Source organism: Leiobunum rupestre, chromosome 3 (assembly GCF_980474605.1).
Source record: "Leiobunum rupestre chromosome 3, qqLeiRupe1.1.hap1, whole genome shotgun sequence".
Taxonomy (NCBI): Eukaryota; Metazoa; Arthropoda; class Arachnida; order Opiliones; family Sclerosomatidae; genus Leiobunum; species Leiobunum rupestre.
In genome coordinates this window covers 33,582,512-33,605,330 of record NC_143386.1, presented here as the reverse complement: position 1 = coordinate 33,605,330, position 22,819 = coordinate 33,582,512, and the positions used below count along the sequence as shown (strand labels likewise).

The following is a 22,819-nucleotide window of genomic DNA, read 5'->3' as shown; positions in this document are numbered from 1 at the left end:
ACACTTTCTATTATCCTAAATGGTTAGTCATTATTGTGTCTACTTATAACTAAATTATAACATGTTTTGTAGTATGTTTACTGTTATTAGACATTTAATATCGATAAAAAGTTTAAAAATTAAAAACCCTTAAAAGGTAATTTATGTTTAATTTTTTTATTTTTCCGATTTGCGGAACATTTTTTGCAATTCGGAAAATTTTCTGTAAATATTTCCGCATTATGTTTTCCAGGAAACTTAACAACACTACTACAGCTAATATTATTTTACTAAAGATGGATCAAAATGGGCGATCGTTTGTAATTTGCAATATAAACCTCCAAAATGGCTATCTTTTAGTTTGTAAATTTGGTCACCCCTGTATTTCACAATCGCGTTATTTATTAACCTACCGGAAATGGTAGTCATCTTCGTCTTCCGACCAATCTGTTCCGATTTCACCGCCAGGTTTCCGTCCGTGTCTCTTTTGACAATCACGGTGTCTGGTTCTGCTGTTGCCGACACAACACTCTAAACACATTTCGGAGCTTTAGAAAACCCTCAATTTCCCAAATTTGTACGACATACAGATTGCGTGTTGGGTGGATACGGTACATTCGCGAGTATAATTCGAAAATATCTTAAATGATATTTCTTTGTTATGAAGAAAATAACGTTTCTGCCCAACACGTAATAGGCGGCCGAGTTATGGAGTTGCACACGTATCGTAAATAAACGTATGTAATTTATTGTGTAATTACTTCTCCAAGCCCGTAGTTAGCGGTGATCGTGAGGAATTGGGGGTTTCCAGTCACGGGATTGCACGTAAACATCACACCAGCTTTGTCACAGGCTACCATCTCTTGCACCACCACCGCCATCGGAGAATTCAACTCTTGCCCATTTTGTCTGTAAAAAGGTAGGCATTAGATAACCTCTGATATCGAAATAAGGTTATATTTTCGGAGAGCAGTCATTGCTTTTAATAATTTACTAATCATTTTTAAGTTTAACTAATTACAAACAATTTCCCTCACTATGTCCGTCATACACTGTCGACTCGCAGTTATGTAAATGGAATAATAAGCTAAGCTAACACCTTAGGCCCAAGTAATCAAAGGACTTTTAATGCCATTAATTCAGGTGGCCGGGTCATACTACAGACTGCTACCACAGTTCTTTTGAGTATGGAGGCATGACGGCCAAATGTTTTTTCGGGTTTAGCTTTTTTATCCATTTTATTTATAGACTTTTTTAATTATTCGCGTATTTTATTAAATCTTACTCATTTATCGGTTAAAATTTTTAAACAAATCATTGTAATAACGATTGTGTTAATATTCCCTAAGTTTATAATGTTGTTATATTTGAAAATATACTCTTTTCACGTAGGTTACCTGGGTTATGTACATAAAAATAACCTTCTGGGTCTGCATTTAGCAAACCAACCAAGAAGAAATGGTATTTATATGGCCATAACTAGGTGTGAAGACAATATATTATCGATTAATAAACTACCATGAAATCAGTATTGCCGATCATGGTTTGTTCAAAATAGCGGCGCTTACTAGTACGTTATCAACAAGACTTAAAGGGCCACTCTGGTTTTGTAATAACTAATGTTTCTTAGAGACTAGAGCTTAAACAAAGACTACACGTGATTACTACGGTTTGCTACCACGTGCTTCTCAAATGTAAAAAAAGCAGATGTTTACTCTCAAAATTGACAAACAGCTTTAGGAGTTTTAAAAGGAATATGCATTATGCAATGTTACTATTCCACATCAAATTCCTGAGGTTCTATTCCCTTTAAAGGCCGAGACCATAGCTAGAAGTTGGCAGACGAACTGCTATCTAGGAGGAACAAACACAGCACCCCACACAAGGAGAACCCAACCCGTCAGAAGTCGTGCATTTTCTTGTCTACATTTTTTATTGGTTAGAAGCTTTAGCACCTGTTGCCGTCGGAAGGGGAAAATGCGGAAATTGTCTTCCCCTCTTTTTTTTTAAAACGTTCAGCGTAAAGGTTCGTCCAATGAAATTTGTACATAACACTGCCTTAGCGTTCTCCTTGTGTTTGTTGCTCCTAGCTGCTATGGTGTTGTTTTTCCCGTAAGTTAAAAGTTGTATCTTAATGAAGTGTACTTTTTATACTGGATAGCTGTATGAGAAAATTGTGAGGACCAACATTTCACCACAGCTTTTGCAATCTGAAAATGAAATACTACTGATTAATAAAGTTATTTCAAATAATAAGAAATGTCTTTGAATCGGCTTACGGCATCTTTTCCTCGCATGCCCAAGAAAGTGTCCATTTGTCCAGCTGCGGACATTTCCTCGGAGTCTTCTCCCGATGCCGAAGATCTGACCGCGAACAAACTGGATTCCTCGAATTCTTTCAGACTTTCTTCGATTCTCACAACGAGCGTGTTCGGAAGTTCCATTTTTGATATCTCATCTACAGTCCTAAAACACTCCGATGAGTTAGTTCTATCAAATATGTAATATAAGAATAACACTTCCTTTTGTTTTAATTTTAATTAACGAAATTGTTTGGACATATTCAGACACTCTGTGCCAAACTAAACCTTAATAGAGCAATCACTTTGAAAATTAGTTCAGTGACTTTTTTACTATTAGTCATACCTATATTATTTATGTTGCTTATGACATACGTAATTTAAAATTGCAATTTCAGAATTAACAGGGTGTTTCAAAAGGTTATGAAATATTTTTAAGGAGTTGTAGGGGATGAGTTGAGAAGTATGCCTGTTTTTTCCCATTTCCCTACGATGAGTTAAAAGAGCACCAGAGAGCTTCAAAGTGTGGCCTACTAGCCCCTGGAAGTAGGCTGCAACAACCGCAAACCAAGCAGCGGAGAAACGCGAACATTAAGGTTTGGGTTCGTGCGATCTAGGTAAATAAGGACTTTGTAAACAAATCGAGGTAACCAGCGTAAAAAAGTAAACTTAAACAGTATTTGAAGTCCCTGCTGCTTGGTTTTGCGCGTGTTGCAGCCTACTTTCAGGGGCAAGTAGGCCACACTTTGAAGCTCTCTGGCGCTCTTTTAACTCATCGTAGGAAAATGGGAAAAAAAATCATACTTCTCAACTCACCCCCTACAACTCCTTCAAATTTGTGCATCACCTTTTGAAACACCCTGTACACTACTAATCTTCTTCGATTGAAACATGTACCTTTACAGGTTGCCAGGGCCGTGCAGAGGGGGGGCAGGGGGGGGGCAAAATCCCCAGGGCCCGGGCGAAAAGGGCCCACGAGGAGGGCCCGTAGCTGTAGGGCTCATCGAAGAAGCTCAAGGGGGGGTGCAAATCAAGATAACTTGGGAAAAGTTTTCAGGGGCCCGCGAGTAAGTTTGCCCCGGGCCCCAGGATACCTCTGCACGGCCCTGCAGGTTGCCTCTGATAATTGAAAATGCGTTTCTGGAGAAAACATCATATACTAACTTTCTATAGCTATTTCATCCAGAAAATGTTATTTATTAATAAGTAAATATCCATACGACGTATAATTGGCACATTTTACATCGTCATGTAAAGTAATGCACGCCAATTACGCGAATTATGCCCATTTAAAACTGCCTCAAGACTGTGAAAGTACATTTTCAATATGTACGTACGAGATATATTCTATACTTCTGATTTCAAAGCAAATCTGAAGAGCTATAAAGATTGTGGATACCTTTGGCAAACGTCTTTCAAGTCTTTGTTATTATTACTCCTGAAAATACCATCAAATGTTTTATTTAAAATAAAAGTAAAAACTCAAAACAATTTTGGATCATACCACGCAACATCCTGCAAGCCGATGTTTGTGAGTTTCTCGCGGATCCGGTTATGATCGAGGAACGTTTCGTAGGCGGCGGTCGTGATGACAAATCCTTTGGGGACCGAAAACTGGAAGTATATGAATTAATTCACATTGGAAGAGTTCTTTGAGCAAGCCGTATATGTTGAACCCACTGTAGTTTTATCCTCTGAAAATTGCGTTAGTTGAGCCAAGGAAGATCCCTTTCCACCGGTGCTGTCCACACTCTGGCAATCTTGGTCAGTTAGTTTTAAAATCAACTTCTTATTGATGGCGGGTAACGGTCGCGGAATTCTTTCTCTTTTCGAACTCAAGGCAGTTCTGCGTCACAAATATTTGAATAAAATTAATGGAGTATTTACTGTGCAACAGATCTTAAAGATAATATAACCTGCAAAGCAATCTTTTTGTAAGACCCTTCAATTTTTCAAATTTCCCTTTACAGTGGCGCCAAATACCTGATGTTATATTCAATGTAATGTAACCTGGCCGCAGTAAAACTTTTTAGAACGTTTAAAAGCTGGTTTTATTCGGGCGCTGAGTTTTAAAAGCTTCGTTAAGCCTAATGCTTGGTTTCCACTAGCGCACGAAACGGCTTGTTACTCAACTTTTAAGCTTGGTTTCCTATCGCTCGGTAATCTTAGTTTCTAAGAGAGAGCATCCAATACGAGCATAAGAAATTTCGGCACTACCCATTGATGAGTGACGTATCCTGTCAGTGGAAACGAAGCATAATATTTTTTTTTACGCGCGTAAAAAAGTTTATTCGTGCCAAACTTGAACATTGTGCCGTTCTGAACGCTACTGGAAACTAAGCATGACACGTGCACACCTGTTTCACGCGTAAAGAAACATACATTGTGGTTCACGCTAGTGCAATCTAAGCATGACACGTGCACACGTGTTTACACGCGTAAAGAAACATGCGATGTGATTCGCGCTAGTGGAATCTAAGCATTACACGTGCACACGTGTTTATACGCGTAAAGAAACATACATTGTGGTTCACGCTAGTGGAAATTAAGGTTAATGTCTAATTCATTTTCAATTTGAACTTTGTACTGTGAAGCATCACGGTCGATTTGTGTTGCTACCCGTGCTCCAACAGTGCTGTTTTACATACCACAAAATTGGAGATAACAATTTGTAAAACTAAATAACCACCAATCTGAAATTATTAAATTGAGTTATCTAAAAGCAATGTAAAGTGTATTTTGTAAAATGGTTCTTATTATGTAAAATCTCTACAGAATCTCGATTAAAATAGTTTTAGAAGTAGCTTTTTCTAAGAAATTAATAATAATTTACTGCCAAATTGTTCAAATAAAAACATTATAGTCTAACCTTAAAATAACTTCCTCTAAATGATAGTTTCTCTGCAATCTATTTGTGAATCGGTCTGCTTATAAACTGAACCTAACCTATGTATTACTGATATTTTGATATTATGTCATGAGTAAGACATTATATGCGCATATTTTATGCGTGTGTGGTACTAACTCGCAATAACTTTCCAGAATGATAGAGTGTCCTTGGTCGTCTTGGTTCAATTTAGCTGTTGAGATATCGAGAGTTGTCACTTTTCCAAAGTCTCGCTCAGTTCTTAGTTCGAACGTTTCTTTCGGTTTTTTTATGATCAATTCAAAGTCGTTTTTATCTAGGATTTTGTTTTGAGGATTTAGATATCACTTCAATTCAATCAGATATTAATAAAATAATTAACTACAGAACCTTTTTTAAACATTATTTTGGTTTCTTCAGCGTTATCCTCAGTTGAGATGTTTCCCAATGGAGTTTCCAAAGAATTCGAAAAAACTATGTAGCCATAAAGTAGTCTGCAAATTTCAACCATGAGATGCACAAATCAGGGTTGCCCTTTAAGGGTAAGATGGTTTTAAAATTACCTTTTATCAGTGTCCCGGTGTTTTTCTTCTATAACGTGAACATATTCGCCTTCCTTTAATAGTTCAAAAAACCATTGTAACACCAACATAGTAGTTCAAAATACATTTTTAGCACAACCATATACGTTTAACTTTTTCATTCAAAATAACAATCCAACTTCTTACTAGAATCATTAGCAAATTTTGCGGTTCGAATAGAATATCAAATAGATTTAGATAGGTACGTCAAATACCAAGTATAATATTTAAAACGTCTAATAATATTTTTCGAGGAAAATTCTTAGGTAGTTAACTAATCAGAAAACAATTTAGAATATGAAATAGTCGTGTTACTAACAATTTAAATTATTATTTTACCTTTCCTATGACTGAACTTTAAAATAAAATACTGACTGTTAGCAAAATTTTAGATAAAATATTTTAATTAAGCAATTTAGTTCAGTAGTAATAATAACATACAAAAATGAAGATGTTACGCATACTACGCTTCTGTCACAGTGGTGTAGCTAGGGGATCGCGTACACCTTTAATATGACGATTTTTCTAACAGAACCGATATAAGTGGATGACACCCGGTGTGGTTCCCAACCACCGCACCCTCTAGTGACGCGTGTGTAAAAAAGCCTTCTTCTTTGGTGGTTCTGATAACTGAAACAGAATATTAATCTAGGACCCACTTACAGACATATAGGATAAATATTCTTTTGATTTTAAGGCTCGGTTACTTTGATCAGCGTCAATTCCTAGTGAAAAGAATTGAAATCAGTATAATTTAATTAAAATCAACTGTGAGGGTGGTTGGGACCAACCGTAAAATCTCTGCCTGGCGCCCCACAAAAGAACTTCCACTTCAGGTTCGCCGTTGATCGACACTGTGCCCATTAAATTTCCAGCTTGATCGATGGAGTTCTTGGTTTGTGGAATTCTGCGTAATATGTAAATTTATTCGATCTTAAAATGGTAGGCGAAAGTTACTGTAATAATTTCTTACAAATCTTTGTTGGGAAGCCATCCTTTCCAAGTTTGTCCCGCTAGATATTTGGCCAGTGTGCTAATTGGAACGTCTTGGGTGTCCATTGGTGTTGAAGATGCTATCCATCTGCAAGACGAACAATAGGTTTAAAGCGTACTTGCAAAGTGCATTTTTGGTAGTTGTAAATCGAATGCTAGTTCAGTATAAGCAAAAATCTAACGCCACCGACAATTAGTAACAAGAATAAATAACATTATTAGATCCAGTTTCATAATTCTCAAAAATCTAACGCCACCGAGAATTTGTAACAAGAATAAATAACATTATTGGATTCAGTTTCATAATTCTCAGAAATCTAACGCCACCGAGAATTTGTAACAAGAATAAATAACATTATTGGATTCAGTTTCATAATTCTCAAAAATCTAACGCCACCGAGAATTTGTAACAAGAATAAATAACATTATTAGATTCAGTTTCATAATTCTCAAAAATTTTACGCCACCGAGAATTTGTAACAAGAATAAATAACATTATGGGATTCAGTTTCATAATTCTCAAAAATCTAACGCCACCGAGAATTTGTAACGAGAATAAATAACATTATTGGATTCAGTTTCATAATTCTCAAAAATCTAACGCCACCGAGAATTTGTAACAAGAATAAATAACATTATTGGATTCAGTTTCATAATTCTCAAAAATCTAACGCCACCGAGAATTTGTAACGAGAATAAATAACATTATTGGATTCAGTTTCATAATTCTCAAAAATCTAACGCCACCGAGAATTTGTAACAAGAATAAATAACATTATTAAATTCAGTTTCATAATTCTCAAAAATTTTACGCCACCGAGAATTTTTAACAAGAATAAATAACATTATGGGATTCAGTTTCATAATTCTCAAAAATTTAACGCCACCGAGAATTAGTAACAAGAATAAATAACATTATTGGATTCAGTTTCATAATTCTCAAAAATCTAACACCACCGAGAATTTCTAACAAGAATAAATAACATTATGGGATTCAGTTTCATAATTCTCAAAAATCTAACGCCACCGAGAATTTTTAACGAGAATAAATAACATTATGGGATTCAGTTTCATAATTCTCAAAAATTTAACACCACCGAGAATTTGTAACAAGAATAAATAACATTATGGGATTCAGTTTCATAATTCTCAAAAATTTAACGCCACCGAGAATTTTTAACAAGAATAAATAACATTATTGGATTCAGTTTCATAATTCTCAAAAATCTAACGCCACTGAGAATTTGTAACAAGAATAAATAACATTATGGGATTCAGTTTCATAATTCTCAAAAATTTAACACCACCGAGAATTTGTAACGAGAATAAATAACATTATGGGATTCAGTTTCATAATTCTCAAAAATTTAACACCACCGAGAATTTGTAACAAGAATAAATAACATTATGGGATTCAGTTTCATAATTCTCAAAAATTTAACGCCACCGAGAATTAGTAACAAGAATAAAAAACATTATTGGATTCAGTTTCATAATTCTCAAAAATCTAACACCACCGAGAATCTGTAACAAGAATAAATAACATTATTGGATTCAGTTTCATAATTCTCAAAAATCTAACGCCACCGACAATTAGTAATAAGAATAAATAACATTATTGGATCAAGTTTCATAATTCTCAAAAATTTAACGCCACCGAGAATTTGTAACAAGAATAAATAACATTATTGGATCCAGTTTCATAATTCTCAAAAATCTAACGCCACCGAGAATTTGTAACAAGAATAAATAACATTATTGGATTCAGTTTCATAATTCTCAAAAATTTAACGCCACCGAGAATTAGTAACAAGAATAAATAACATTATTGGATTCAGTTTCATAATTCTCAAAAATCTAACACCACCGAGAATTTGTAACAAGAATAAATAACATTATTGGATTCAGTTTCATAATTCTCAAAAATCTAACGCCACCGACAATTAGTAATAAGAATAAATAACATTATTGGATCCAGTTTCATAATTCTCAAAAATCTAACGCCACCGAGAATTTGTAACAAGAATAAATAACATTATTGGATTCAGTTTCATAATTCTCAAAAATCTAACGCCACCGAGAATTTGTAACGAGAATAAATAACATTATTGGATTCAGTTTCATAATTCTCAAAAATCTAACGCCACCGAGAATTTGTAACAAGAATAAATAACATTATTAGATTCAGTTTCATAATTCTCAAAAATTTTACGCCACCGAGAATTTTTAACAAGAATAAATAACATTATGGGATTCAGTTTCATAATTCTCAAAAATCTAACGCCACCGAGAATTTGTAACGAGAATAAATAACATTATTGGATTCAGTTTCATAATTCTCAAAAATCTAACGCCACCGAGAATTTGTAACAAGAATAAATAACATTATTGGATTCAGTTTCATAATTCTCAAAAATCTAACGCCACCGAGAATTTGTAACGAGAATAAATAACATTATTGGATTCAGTTTCATAATTCTCAAAAATCTAACGCCACCGAGAATTTGTAACAAGAATAAATAACATTATTAGATTCAGTTTCATAATTCTCAAAAATTTTACGCCACCGAGAATTTTTAACAAGAATAAATAACATTATGGGATTCAGTTTCATAATTCTCAAAAATTTAACGCCACCGAGAATTAGTAACAAGAATAAATAACATTATTGGATTCAGTTTCATAATTCTCAAAAATCTAACACCACCGAGAATTTCTAACAAGAATAAATAACATTATGGGATTCAGTTTCATAATTCTCAAAAATCTAACGCCACCGAGAATTTTTAACGAGAATAAATAACATTATGGGATTCAGTTTCATAATTCTCAAAAATTTAACACCACCGAGAATTTGTAACAAGAATAAATAACATTATGGGATTCAGTTTCATAATTCTCAAAAATCTAACGCCACCGAGAATTTTTAACGAGAATAAATAACATTATTGGATTCAGTTTCAAAATTCTCAAAAATCTAACGCCACTGAGAATTTGTAACAAGAATAAATAACATTATGGGATTCAGTTTCATAATTCTCAAAAATTTAACGCCACCGAGAATTAGTAATAAGAATAAATAACATTATTGGATCAAGTTTCATAATTCTCAAAAATTTAACGCCACCGAGAATTTGTAACAAGAATAAATAACATTATTGGATCCAGTTTCATAATTCTCAAAAATCTAACGCCACCGAGAATTTGTAACAAGAATAAATAACATTATTGGATTCAGTTTCATAATTCTCAAAAATCTAACACCACCGAGAATTTGTAACAAGAATAAATAACATTATGGGATTCAGTTTCATAATTCTCAAAAATCTAACGCCACCGAGAATTTTTAACGAGAATAAATAACATTATTGGATTCAGTTTCATAATTCTCAAAAATCTAACGCCACTGAGAATTTGTAACAAGAATAAATAACATTATGGGATTCAGTTTCATAATTCTCAAAAATTTAACGCCACCGAGAATTAGTAATAAGAATAAATAACATTATTGGATCAAGTTTCATAATTCTCAAAAATTTAACGCCACCGAGAATTTGTAACAAGAATAAATAACATTATTGGATCCAGTTTCATAATTCTCAAAAATCTAACGCCACCGAGAATTTGTAACAAGAATAAATAACATTATTGGATTCAGTTTCATAATTCTCAAAAATTTTACGCCACCGAGAATTAGTAACAGGAATAAATAACATTATTGGATTCAGATTCATAATTCTCAAAAATCTAACACCGCCGAGAATTTGTAACAAGAATAAATAACATTATTGGATTCAGTTTCATAATTCTCAAAAATCTAACGCCACCGACAATTAGTAATAAGAATAAATAACATTATTGGATCAAGTTTCATAATTCTCAAAAATTTAACGCCACCGAGAATTTGTAACAAGAATAAATAACATTATTGGATTCAGTTTCATAATTCTCCAAAATCTAACGCCACCGAGAATTTGTAACAAGAATAAATAACATTATTGGATTCAGTTTCATAATTCTCCAAAATCTAACGCCACCGAGAATTTGTAACAAGAATAAATAACATTATTGGATTCAGTTTCATAATTCTCCAAAATCTAACGCCACCGAGAATTTGTTACAAGAATAAATAACATTATTGGATTCAGTTTCATAATTCTCCAAAATCTAACGCCACCGAGAATTTGTAACAAGAATAAATAACATTATTGAATTCAGTTTCATAATTCTCAAAAATCTAACGCCACCGAGAATTTGTAACAAGAATAAATAACATTATTGGATCCAGTTTCATAATTCCCAAAAATCCAACGCCAGCGAAAATTAGTAACAAGAATAAATAACATTATTGGATTCAGTTTCATAATTCTCAAAAATCTAACGCCACCGAGAATTAGTAACAAGAATAAATAACATTATTGGATTCATTTTCAATATTCTCAAAAATCTACCGTCGTCATTTACAAGATAAAGCTGGCGCATACTTCAAATATTGAGTGTTGAAATTACGTTTGAAGAACAAACCACCCTCAATTAAAGTGTAACCCATTAAACAACCCTATAATAGCAGGGCTGTGCGATTAGTGGGTTTAGAAAATCGAGTAGGTTATAGAGTATAAATGTTTTTTCATCGAGTATTCGAGTCGAGTAATATTGAAGTCTAGTCGAGTAATCGAGTACTTGATTAAGGGGAAACTTTCTCTTATTCGAGTCGATTACCTAAAAAAAACTCGATTTATATTTTTAACGAGTCGGGTTATCGGGTACTTGCTTAGGAGCTGGTTATATTCAAGAAATTAGGAAATTAAATTTAAAACGAGTATAAAGTAACTTTCAATTCTGAAAAATATTCCTTTAATTTAAATGAACCACTGTTTCCACAACTTTGTAGGTACCGTTTATTGCCCCCCAAAAATTGTAAAAACCCCTCTTTGAAATTTGAAACAACGAGGATAGAAAAAAACAAATACTCGACGAGTTTAGAGAGCAGCTTATTCGAGTAATCGGATGTTTTTAAGGCTAAGTTGAGGTGTTAGTATTTGTTACGTAATTAAGAGGGTCTTTCTAATTGTTACTAGGGATAGAGCATTCAAAATAGTTGATTTTCTACAATAAGTAATTTGTAAATTTCACGAATGACTTTATAAAAACCTAACGCAGATCATCCAGTGTACACCTTTCTTTTATTTTTTATCTTTAATTTCAAACAAATTGAAAAGTTGGAAGATTCGTTGCCAATAAAGCCAGTCCGTTTTTATTTCGCCCCCCCCCCCCCCCCGGGGGGCAAGAAATATTGAAAGAGGGATTGGGACGCTGCCAAATAGGCGGTTTTCCGCCAAAATTGCCTAGATTGGGAACGCTATTGCGGGGAAAAAAAGCGTTAGGCTGCAGGCAATGTACGACGATGTAAAATTTTTGCTTCGTAATACGCTATTATGTACGACGATAAATATTCTTACTACTATATTCTTCCTGCTATAAGTTTCTTTATTTTATTCGAATTATCGTTCAAAAGGTATATACTATCCCTGACGCCACTACCAAAGGCTGAACTGCTTTCTTAGTTCATTGCTTTAATCATCAGGTAACAGGGATTTTCTTTGACTGGAATTGGGCTGTATCGAAGAGATAACAATTTTTGTTTGCGCGAGATTTCGGGCTAGTTTCCCAATTTTTTGTGTTTATGAGTGTGTGAGGTCCTTAAAACTAATCTGGCAACGGAAATGTTTTAACACCAATTTCAAATATGTTATTTTACAAAACTTACATAAAACTAAATTTCACGTGAACATCGTGAGTCTCGTTGCTGGTTGTACCTTTAGTTGATTCCCTATAAAAAAATAAATGGTTGCTATAAAATGAGACAGCAGGAGTCATAAAGAGAGAGCTGAAATCCTAAGGATAACAGTCTAAAGGGTAGATAGTTTTGAAAACAGAAACGTTACCATTGCCACCCATTCCCGTTGAAAAGATATTAATAACTTTTCCATTAACATTTAAATATTTATCTTCAAACCATTGTCATTCCATTTGCCATAAATTTTTATTATTCCCGCCCATTACTGAAATTCACATTGTCAAACTGAAAGTATGGCGACCATCCTTTCCCTCCAATACCTAACTCAAAATTACCTTTTCCATCCATTCCCTAACTGAAAATGAGATACCCGCCCATTCTTGTGTTATTCCCACTGTTAGCCTGGTAAATGTTAGAAAAACCGAGAAAACTGTTTCCAGGCAGCTCTCGAGTGTTGACGTAACTATTTCTATAACTTTCTTTAGAATTAAACCTGGAATATTTTCCCAGTTGCAATGCTCTAATAGATATGGAGGGAACAACCAAACTCTTCCCAAATCTAGAAATTCCCATTGCCACCCATTCTTTAACAATCCGGAAATTCCCACTCCCAAATTCAGAGTATCGCGACCAGGGGCAAATCCATTTCTGACCATCCCCAAAACTTAAAATAACATAGAAGTCTGTTCCCCACTTCTTCCTTGGTTACCGTGGTAAATGGGTGAAATTTTTTAATGCAGACTAAATTTTAGAAGTTCCATTTTATAAATAAATGCTGGCAATAAAAGTCCAATTTTATTTATTAATTTAAAAGACAATCCATATCTCTCTATGGTAAATATTATTCGTGTGAAGCATGCACCTTCGCAAGTTCGCGTTGACTTCGTGAAATATTATACGTTTTTGGAAGAAAAATATAGCAAGATAATGCTAATAAACAATTAGGAAATTAAGGTCAAAATACGGCTATCCACCCAAAAACCATTCGGTTAAAAATTGCAAGGTCCTTTAAACAAAAACGTCACGTCCTTTATTACTTTAGGCCATAAAAGTAGTGAAATCAAATAACGGGCAAGATCTGTAATTATATTCCCATAAACGTCATAAACTGGACTTATTTATCGACAAGTGATGTGCTCTGAAGTAATATGCTAGACCTTGCGCGTCCTAAGTGTTTTACTGAGTTAAAATCCTTTGTACAACCATAAAACATTTCAAAGAGAATGACTAATATTAGAAGAGACAAGTTTTCTTAGCTTAGCTGTAACGATAAATATCAATAATTAGTTTCTAAAAACGATGTAGATGGCAGCATTACCTAATCACGGGACCATTTCAACCTCCCGACTTTTCTTTCGTTCTCGAAAAACGTGGCCCGGCTTGTTTATTTTATTTATAGGTGCATATATTGTTTAGATCGAAATATATTATCTACTCTGTTTACATTTACTGTTTTACCTTAAAAGCATAGTAAACGAGTTTCAATAATCATCAACATAACTTGGCAGAGACAAAAACGTTGGCACGTGTTTAATTTTTGTCTCGCTCAAAGTACCACCTTGGCCAGCCGAGACAAAATAAAACACTCGATAAAATTACTGAAACTGTCCGTACTGAACATTATCGATTGATGGCGGTGTGACTATTGAAACTGGCCAATTACTGAAAGCAGACAAGTGGTTGACTGCAATGACGTAATAACTGCAGTCAACAACTTGTCTGCTTTATTTAATTATGGTTTTAAGGTAAAAGAGTAAATTTAAATTAAGTAGATAATGTATTTCGATCTAAATAATATATTTGATACAATGCGATTCTAATATTAGCCATTCTCTTTGAAATGTTTTATGGTTGTACAAAGGATTTTAACTCAGTAAAACACTTAGGACGCGCAAGGTCTAGCATATTACTTCAGAGCACATCACTTGTCGATAAATAAGTCCAGTTTATGACGTTTATGGGAATATAATTACAGATCTTGTCCGTTATTTGATTTCACTACTTTTATGGCCTTAAGTAATATAGGACGTGACGTTTTTGTTTAAAGGACCTTGCAATTTTTAACCAAATGGTTTTTGGGCCGATTTTACGCCTTTTTACCTCTCCGAGGGGACAAAGTCCCCTAGGAGGGGTTATACAATCACCGTGTCTGTCTGTGGGTCTGTGGGTCTGTCAGGCCTGCGAACGCGTTCGCATTTTCGGGGCAAAGGGTAATCACTGCGTACGCAGTTTCTCGAGACCTCTGCGTTCGCAGTTTTTCGAAGGGTTGGCAAAACCACCGTGTGACGGTGAGCGTTAACGGATTCATTTGCGGTTAGGTTTGGATGGTGTTTTTTCGCTCACCGTCGTGACGGTTGGTGTGTTACGTTTTTGTAATGTTTATGCGTAGGTTGTGAGTGTTGAGTTTGTGTTCTGATGGTTGTGCATGTTGAGTCTGTTGTGTTTGTATGGGCGTTTTCTTTCCAACTTCTTCTTAATGACTTTGGGACGGACCGAGTGCTGATTGTAATGCTACCTCTCAACGTCCAATGGCAGGGTTTCCACCAGTTGTACACGGTATTCGTCTTAGTATCAATTTGCGATCGCACCGGGCGGGATTTGAACCCGAGACCTCCTGCTTGACAGGCGGACGTTCTACCACAGAACCACCGACACTTGTTACGCTTTATTGAAAATTAGACCTTCAGCTTTATCGGAAGCTTATTTAATATTACGACATTTTGGTTTAATTGAAATAGAATTGAAATTCAAATTTTTGTATCGAAGAAATTCTAATTTAGCGTTTCTCTATTGATTAAAAACAAATGCGCCACCCAGGTTTCGAACCCAGGCCATTCGGCTTGGCAGTCGAGCGCTCTACCACAGAACCACCGATAGCTGCTTAGGTTCACTGAAATTAAGACACGCATCGTAAGCATAATAGGTAATAAAGTCTTTTTTTATTAATGAATTTATGAAGGCCTAATCTGGTTTTTTTACGAATGAAATTTTAAAGGTTAAATCTTGTTTTAGCGCAGTCAGCCGAGATAAGAGGGTTAAAGGGTAGACCCTGTGGGTGGTCCACTTTGTTGCTTTTTGTTATTTATTTACGGGTATTCTTAACGACCTATATATAGTTGTGTTAATTCAAAGTTGATAATTTAAAGTTTATTGCTTTAAGAGCTGGCGGTTAGTCAAGTGGCTCTCTGTGCTTTTTTGCTTCTTGTAAATATATTTGGTGTGGATATTTGGATATCTACGATTTCTAACGCAGTCAATGATTTCCTGGGTGTGCGAGTCATTATATGATATTGGAAATTGGACGGCATTGGTCTTTTTCATGCGGTATGTGTCACAACGTCAACTTGAAGTCTACATGTACGAGTGTTGAAATAAAATGAGCGTTAAAGATGCGGCAAGTATTTCGTAAGCGAGAAAAATACAAATACCATCTGTAGATATTTATTTCATTAAAATTTGCTTAGTATTATATTCAACTGATAAACATGTACTGTAAAAAGGGTTAAATTCAGTTGTGCATTGTTTTAGTAAGTCTAACTCGCTGTTGTAACTACTTAATTTATAATATTCTGAATAAATTAAACTCGATTGTTTCGTCTCAATCATTTAAATTAAAATTAGAATTTTATACCGGGCAGGGTTTGAACCGAGAATACGTTTTTCGTAAATAACTCTGAATTGCGGAGATATCTTTGGGGGTCGTGTCGAGAAATTAATACCACTAGGGACCATTCTTCCGAGGAGAGGTATATTTTGGCTTGCCAACTTGTTGTTTATAACAATAGAAGTTAAGTTATTATAATACCTTCAAACGTAACAAAGCGGAAATAATATTTATAAACAAAATTGGAAAGTGAACTTTCACCTATTTCGAATATTGAGAACTGCCTAGCTCTTTCGCCAACATGGTGTACGTTTAGATATTGTTTACTTTAATTTTTTGAAAACGTGACGTCATTATGCTCTTTAATTCATTTTTTAATGTTCATAAATAAGCTTGTACGATTGTTTTTAAACTTTACACGTTTTGAACTGTGTTTATTACTCATTGGCATCGTTTACCGCCCTCTGGCGGCATACTGCCCACCCTGACACTGGCGAGTCACTTCGAACTCACTGCACCTCTTTCACTTAGAAACAACCTATAAATCAGTAGCATTCGAATGTTTAATCTATTTCCCTAGGACAAGATCTGTAATTATATTCCCATAAACGTCATAAACTGGACTTATTTATCGACAAGCCCTATGGCGGACAACCCCCACCCTGACACTCGCAAGACTATTGTTGTCAAACTCAGCGCCCCTTTTTACCTACAATCCACCTATCAATACGTTGCATACATAGTTTCCAAGTATATCCGTCATAGTGGGCATTTTAACCTTTAAGACTATTTTTTCGAACACAGCGCCACATTTTCACCTAGAATCAACCATCAAACCTTTTGCATTATTTTTTTTAATCGCTGGTCGCTCTGGTTTAGTACTTCTTATGTGATTATTACTCCATGGTTTCGTTACCGACTCGCTGAACTGTACATTTGTCACCATAGCTCAAGAACTATACCAGATATGAACTTCTCCTTTGGCAGGACCCAATGGGAGCTTACTTTGAAACTGTATACCAAATTTCATTTAAATCGGTTTAGTAGTGTTTGCTGTAGAGCGGTCTGCGAGGAGAAGATGGAAGAAGAAGAAGAAAAATTAAGCCTTACTTTGCCCCATTACTACGAAACGTCGCCTCAACCCTGTTCGATGGAATTCGTATATGTTTGTCGCGTGCCTGTAACCTTTGAAACGATACATCACTTGTTTTGATACGACCTATAGTTTTTGAGATACGAGGGGGTAAAATCGGCTTCATTCTGACTCGAGATAATATAGCAAGTGCACGGGTAGGTGCTCTACTCTACCGGACCTTGCATAGGGACTACCGTCCCTTTTGATTTATCCCCAATTTTTGAGGGCTTGAAAGACGACAAGTTGACCGTAGGAGGCAATAGCTCCTTTTGAAACCCAAATAGGCAAATAACAAAAGTGCACGTTTGTTGGAATTCAAACTTCGGATTTTCGATAAAAAACGTTTGAAAATTAATAAATAAAATGAAGAAGAAGAGTAGATGATTGTAGGACGTAGTATCTTTTTAGACCTAGGCATGTCTACCGCTTTTGTTTATGTTTATTGTTAAACGTTCAAAGGTTGGTTTACCATTTAGTATTTAAAGTGATAACACTGACTTATTAAATCATTCTTCTAAGTTAAGTCGTTTCGGGTATAAACGCTTGAATCGATCAATTTAGAAGACCCTGTATAATAGTGACAATGCCGTGTGGCGCTACTTAAAGTCCCGCCCTGCGACAGGCTGATGCCGTGAAGGGTATAGCTACGTATATATTCACGTGTTTCTATGAATAAATTAACACACTCATTCATTAGAGTAAACGAAGGTACATATTTCAATGTAATGTATATATTAAGAGATCCGTTGTGACTAACCTGAGCATTCCGTTGAACGAAACTCTCCATTTGCGAAAGGGCATAATGCATCTGACCCGTAATCCGGCAGCGGCGAAGCAACTGGAGTCGGTTCTTGGAGCCCTTCGTGTCTCTTCCCGGGGCAGGGCGAACAATCTTCCATCGCTCGTTTTCAGATGGATCCAGACACTAGCTTCGTCGTTCTTCGTCGAGATGCGAGCCGCTAATCTTTCTCCCTTCGAATTGAAGCCGAACACAAATAATCCTTCGACTTTCTGAAAAGGGAATCAAATCAAAATTCGTTGGTCTATTCTCCAATTCGCCAAAGATCCTGGGGCTAATTAATAAAATAGATCAAAATGAACTTCCGTGGTACCGGCTATAACAAAATATTTACAGGCGAACGGAAATTTCATTTTGATCTATCTCTCTTTCCATGTGCGTTCTTTTCCCAAACTTTATCATTGACTGACGATGCCCAATTTTTCTCTACGTACCGCTGCTGGCCACTCGTTTTCCTACCCCAACTACCTTTCCCGGGTACTCGAGACAAGTTAACATGCGGTTATTGAATGGGAGGGAATGGACTTTCATTCTGCTCGAAATACCTTTGCGTTCGGGAATGGGCGGGAAAGAAAAGAATTATGCCAAATGGAATGGAAATGGTTGAAAGACAAATATTAAAACGAACATTAGATGGGAATGTTACAATTTTTCCTTTCAATGCAAATCTCTTCTTTACACGGATAATATCATGTACCCTACTTTACCCAAAAGAAGCTAATAGATCATCCTAATTTAATAGTTGTTTAAAGCATGACTGATACTTCATGGTATTCTTGATTTTATTAAAAGCAGTTAAAATTTACATGTTTCCGAAGCTTTCGGGTTCGAGACCCCTCGTCAAGCGGTATTTTGAAATTAATATTTTAAACCATGGTAAATAAAAATTTTAACTTATACGATAATAGATCATCCTGCTTAATACCGTCGGTTTTCTAAGGGATGGGTGCGTTACTTTGAATAAACTGACATTAAAATAGCTAGTTTTGGAACGCTTAACTGGCGTTAGTGCTACATTTCTAAGTGACATTACGTTTGGAAAGCGACCTGAAAAAGCTCTTAAAGCGTTCAAAGAGTATTGCGATAAAGTACTCTGAAATGGAACTTACGTCTTGATAGTCCTTTTGTCGGTATTCCAATTCTTGCTCTTTGTCGGGTAGCAGTATGTTGACTTTCTTGATGTCTGTCGTGCTGAAATGGTCGTAGTTATCCAGACGAGATCTCTGTTTGCGCTTGACGAATTTCAAATAATACTCAGCCAAAATCTCCTTCACTGCGAATAATTTACCTTCCAAAGAACAAAATTACCGTTAATTATAAATATCAACAGAAGGAGATGCCCTTGCAATCAAGGCTAGCAAGTTTTTGACAAACTTGGACAAAAAAAAACAATTAATATTTCCGAGCTAAAATCCTTGAATGAGAACGTTTTTCGGTATTATCCCGTTTTATAGTGGTGTTTTCTAGATTTTGGATAGTTTCGTATTTACTTTACCATTTCTGTTCTTTCCCACCTCAACAATATCCATTCCCATGCTTTTTCCGTTTAAATAATGGTCTTCCAACCATTTACATTCCATTTGCCATCAATTTTATCGTACCCAATACTCAAAGTATATTACGAACAGAGAGGAAATCCTTTCCCTACTATTCTCGAACTCAAAGTAGCCTTTTCCATCCATTCCCTAACGAAAAATATCCCGCGGTATTTCCGCAGTTACCTTGGTAAATGTTAAAAAAAAAACATTTTTCGTGAATATTCCTTTTAGGAATTGCTTACCTTCTTTGCATGTACATATCCTGTAGATGATGTAAATCAGAGAAAAACTTAGAAAGAGTGACATGATTTGTCGACTTGATATATCGAACGTCGGTGACGAAAAGAGCGATTCAGTTGTAAGCCAAATAACCATACTTGCTACTGTTATCGACATAAACAATTCGCCAAATCTAATCATTTTTTTATTTGTTAAAAGGAACTTCGCGAGCGCGGCTACAACCTTCCACTGTCTCTATAATGAATTTTATATCTCCTAATATTATCTACAACAGTATATAGGTTGAGATATGGCAAAGTCACATTTTTGGGGAGTATTGACACAGCTAGACTAACTGAGATTGTCAGAGAATCGACTTTAATAATTTACCAGATATGATTACGCTAAATGATAGACCTTGGTAGAAAATGAGCTTGTATGCAAATTGTTTTTAACTATTTTAATAGCTATAGATGCAAACCACCAAGAAATTTATATATTGTAAAACTTTTCAAATTTTAAGAATTAAAGATTGAACATGCTCGAAACTTCATACACATAGACTAAACAATGTCTAAAGCTATAGTGGCAGCTAGGAGCAACAAACACAACACCCCACACAAGGAGAACGCAACCCGTCAAAAGTCGTTAATTTTCTGGCGTACATTTTTCATTGGCTAGACGCTTTAGCGCCTGCTGCCGTCGGAAGGGGAAAATTCGGAAATTGTCTCCCCCCCGCCCGTAAAACATTCAGCGTAAAGGCTCGTGACGCTCGTCCAATGAAATTCGTACAAAATCCTTCGTTAGCGTGTTTAAAGGCTAGCTGCGTTCTCCTTGTGTTTGTTGCTCCTAGGTGGCAGAATGACTACCAGCTTACTTTCATGACGAAAAATATCAGTTACAATTTATTTTTCCAATTATATTGGAAATTTTGACAGCATGCTACATAGTAAAAGGTTAGGGTTTCGTTTTATTTTGTTAGTGAGTTATTGGACCATATTTATATTTTATCTCAAAAAACAATTTAGCTTTTAAGGACTTAATTTCCATTTTATGGATGATAAATGAATAAATAAATACTACTAATCTAATTTAACTGATATCCTAAAAACCTAGTTTCGTTCAAATAGCCACATATGTTTTGTATATTCTAACAATGTTCACATTATTTTTTTAGTTTCGAGATTTATATTTTATTACAGGCTTGAGAATTAAGTATTAAGTATTATGTTAACTTATTTCACACCCAGAAATCTGATAATTTTCACTTGACTGGATTTTCTACCCTCAATGTGACTAAATATCGATTTTCATTTTTATTAATAAAATATAGATAAGTTTTATTTTTATTAATTAAATATCAATTAAATTTTTATTTTTATTAATTAAATATCAATTAAATTTTTATTTTTATTAATTAAATATCGATTAAATTTTTATTTTTATTAATTAAATATCGATTAAATTTTAACTTTTATTAATTAAACATCGATTAAATTTTAATTTTTGTTAATTAAATATCGATTAAATTCCAATTTTAAGTAAATAAGTGTAAATAAGTTTTAACAAATAGGTTTTTTTGTGTCTGGTATTGGATTTACGGTCACGGTATCGACTCTACCTTCAATCGACTTTGAACTTCACTCAATCCTAATGAGACCAAATAAGTTTACCTTTCAAATTTGTAAAACCAAATATTAAAACCGCGATTAATGACACATTATGCTGGGCTTCGAAGGATGCGGTGAATATAAAAGTCTAATTGAGTTGAAAATTGTTTCATGTTAGGGGTGTCAAACTGGTCGAGTAAATGACGATATCTACCTTAACAAATGTGGATCTTGGCCTTTAAAAATTGCGATCTCGACCCTAAATTATTTCGATATTGATTAAAAAAATTTTGATTTCGAGATTCAAAAATGTTGATTTCGACATTCAAAGATGTTGATCTCGACCTTCAAAAATGTCGATCTCGACATTCAAAGATGTTGATCTCGACCTTCAAAAATGTTGATCTCGACCTTCAAAAATGTTGATCTCGACCTTCAAAACTGTTGATCTCGAAAATATACAAAAATCGTAAATAAAAATAATTACTATAAACAGGAAATTATCTCGATCTTCAAATAGCTATCTTTTCAATTGAAATGTAGTTCCTTGAACTTTCAACCTCCTGCTACGTCAATTTCTTTTTTTTGCTTGTTAAAATTTGTAACTCAGGTGAAAATATGATTTTATATGTTTTTATCCAGCCAATACTATAATTTACCTTTAAAAATAGGAAAATATTTATTTTATTTTTCTATTTATATAGAAATTAAAAAAATAATTAAAATAAAATTATTTTTAATTTATTAAAATATTTTTTTTGGAATCGTGCGCTTTAACGCAGAACTAATACACAATTAAAATTTCACATTTATACCGAAAAGCGAATATATCAAATGACTAACTTAAAATAGACATTTATATATATATATATATATATATATATATATATATATATATATATATATATTTACCGGAGCACCGCCATTTTGAACATTCCATGCAACACTGCATCATTGTTAATAGTCAGTATATTTCTTTGCACATAGTATGTAATAAACGTTTACAATTTCAGTTGAATTTGAAGATTTTTTTATTGATTGGGTAGACGTAATACTCAGATAGTTTTAAAAAAAAACCTAGAAATTTAGGAAAAAAGTAAAGTAAAAAAATATCTCGATGTGGCTCCATATCAGCTTTTAAGTAGTACTATGACCCGTACATCCATAAACAATTCATAACTTTATCACCTTTACCACCCCGAGCTACACGCGATTTACCATTTTTCCCTATGGAGAAAAAGGTAAAATCGTAAAAAAACGTCAAGTAAAGAAAATATCTCGATGCGGTTCCATATCAGGTTTTAAGTTCTTCTAAGTGCTATGACACGTATCACCGTAAAAATACTCAATATTTACCAACCGAGCTACACGTTATTTACCTTTTTTTTACTCGTAAAG

The 22,819-nt window shown here is 34.4% G+C and overlaps 1 protein-coding gene across 2 annotated transcripts in view; it reads right to left on the bottom strand.

Moving 5' to 3' along the window:
* LOC149951544 (uncharacterized) overlaps positions 1 to 19,914 on the bottom strand; it is a 35,703-nt gene extending 15,789 nt beyond the window's left edge. The window contains exons 1-17 of one of the 2 annotated variants that reach the window (XM_090168091.1): positions 19,835 to 19,914; positions 19,164 to 19,342; positions 18,013 to 18,266; positions 12,487 to 12,549; positions 6,700 to 6,807; positions 6,518 to 6,633; positions 6,390 to 6,451; positions 5,709 to 5,761; positions 5,536 to 5,639; positions 5,305 to 5,461; positions 3,960 to 4,125; positions 3,784 to 3,893; positions 3,679 to 3,717; positions 2,259 to 2,445; positions 2,125 to 2,189; positions 741 to 888; positions 393 to 510 (exon numbers count right to left, since the gene is read on the bottom strand). In XM_090168091.1, the coding sequence (XP_090024217.1) occupies positions 393 to 510; positions 741 to 888; positions 2,125 to 2,189; positions 2,259 to 2,445; positions 3,679 to 3,717; positions 3,784 to 3,893; positions 3,960 to 4,125; positions 5,305 to 5,461; positions 5,536 to 5,639; positions 5,709 to 5,761; positions 6,390 to 6,451; positions 6,518 to 6,633; positions 6,700 to 6,807; positions 12,487 to 12,549; positions 18,013 to 18,266; positions 19,164 to 19,342; positions 19,835 to 19,898 (1,993 nt within the window). In that variant the 5' untranslated portion in view covers positions 19,899 to 19,914. The remainder of the gene's footprint in view (positions 1 to 392; positions 511 to 740; positions 889 to 2,124; positions 2,190 to 2,258; positions 2,446 to 3,678; positions 3,718 to 3,783; positions 3,894 to 3,959; positions 4,126 to 5,304; positions 5,462 to 5,535; positions 5,640 to 5,708; positions 5,762 to 6,389; positions 6,452 to 6,517; positions 6,634 to 6,699; positions 6,808 to 12,486; positions 12,550 to 18,012; positions 18,267 to 19,163; positions 19,343 to 19,834) is intronic. The other variant, XM_090168092.1, reaches the window with a different exon arrangement.
* Between the last annotated feature and the right edge of the window lie 2,905 nt (positions 19,915 to 22,819).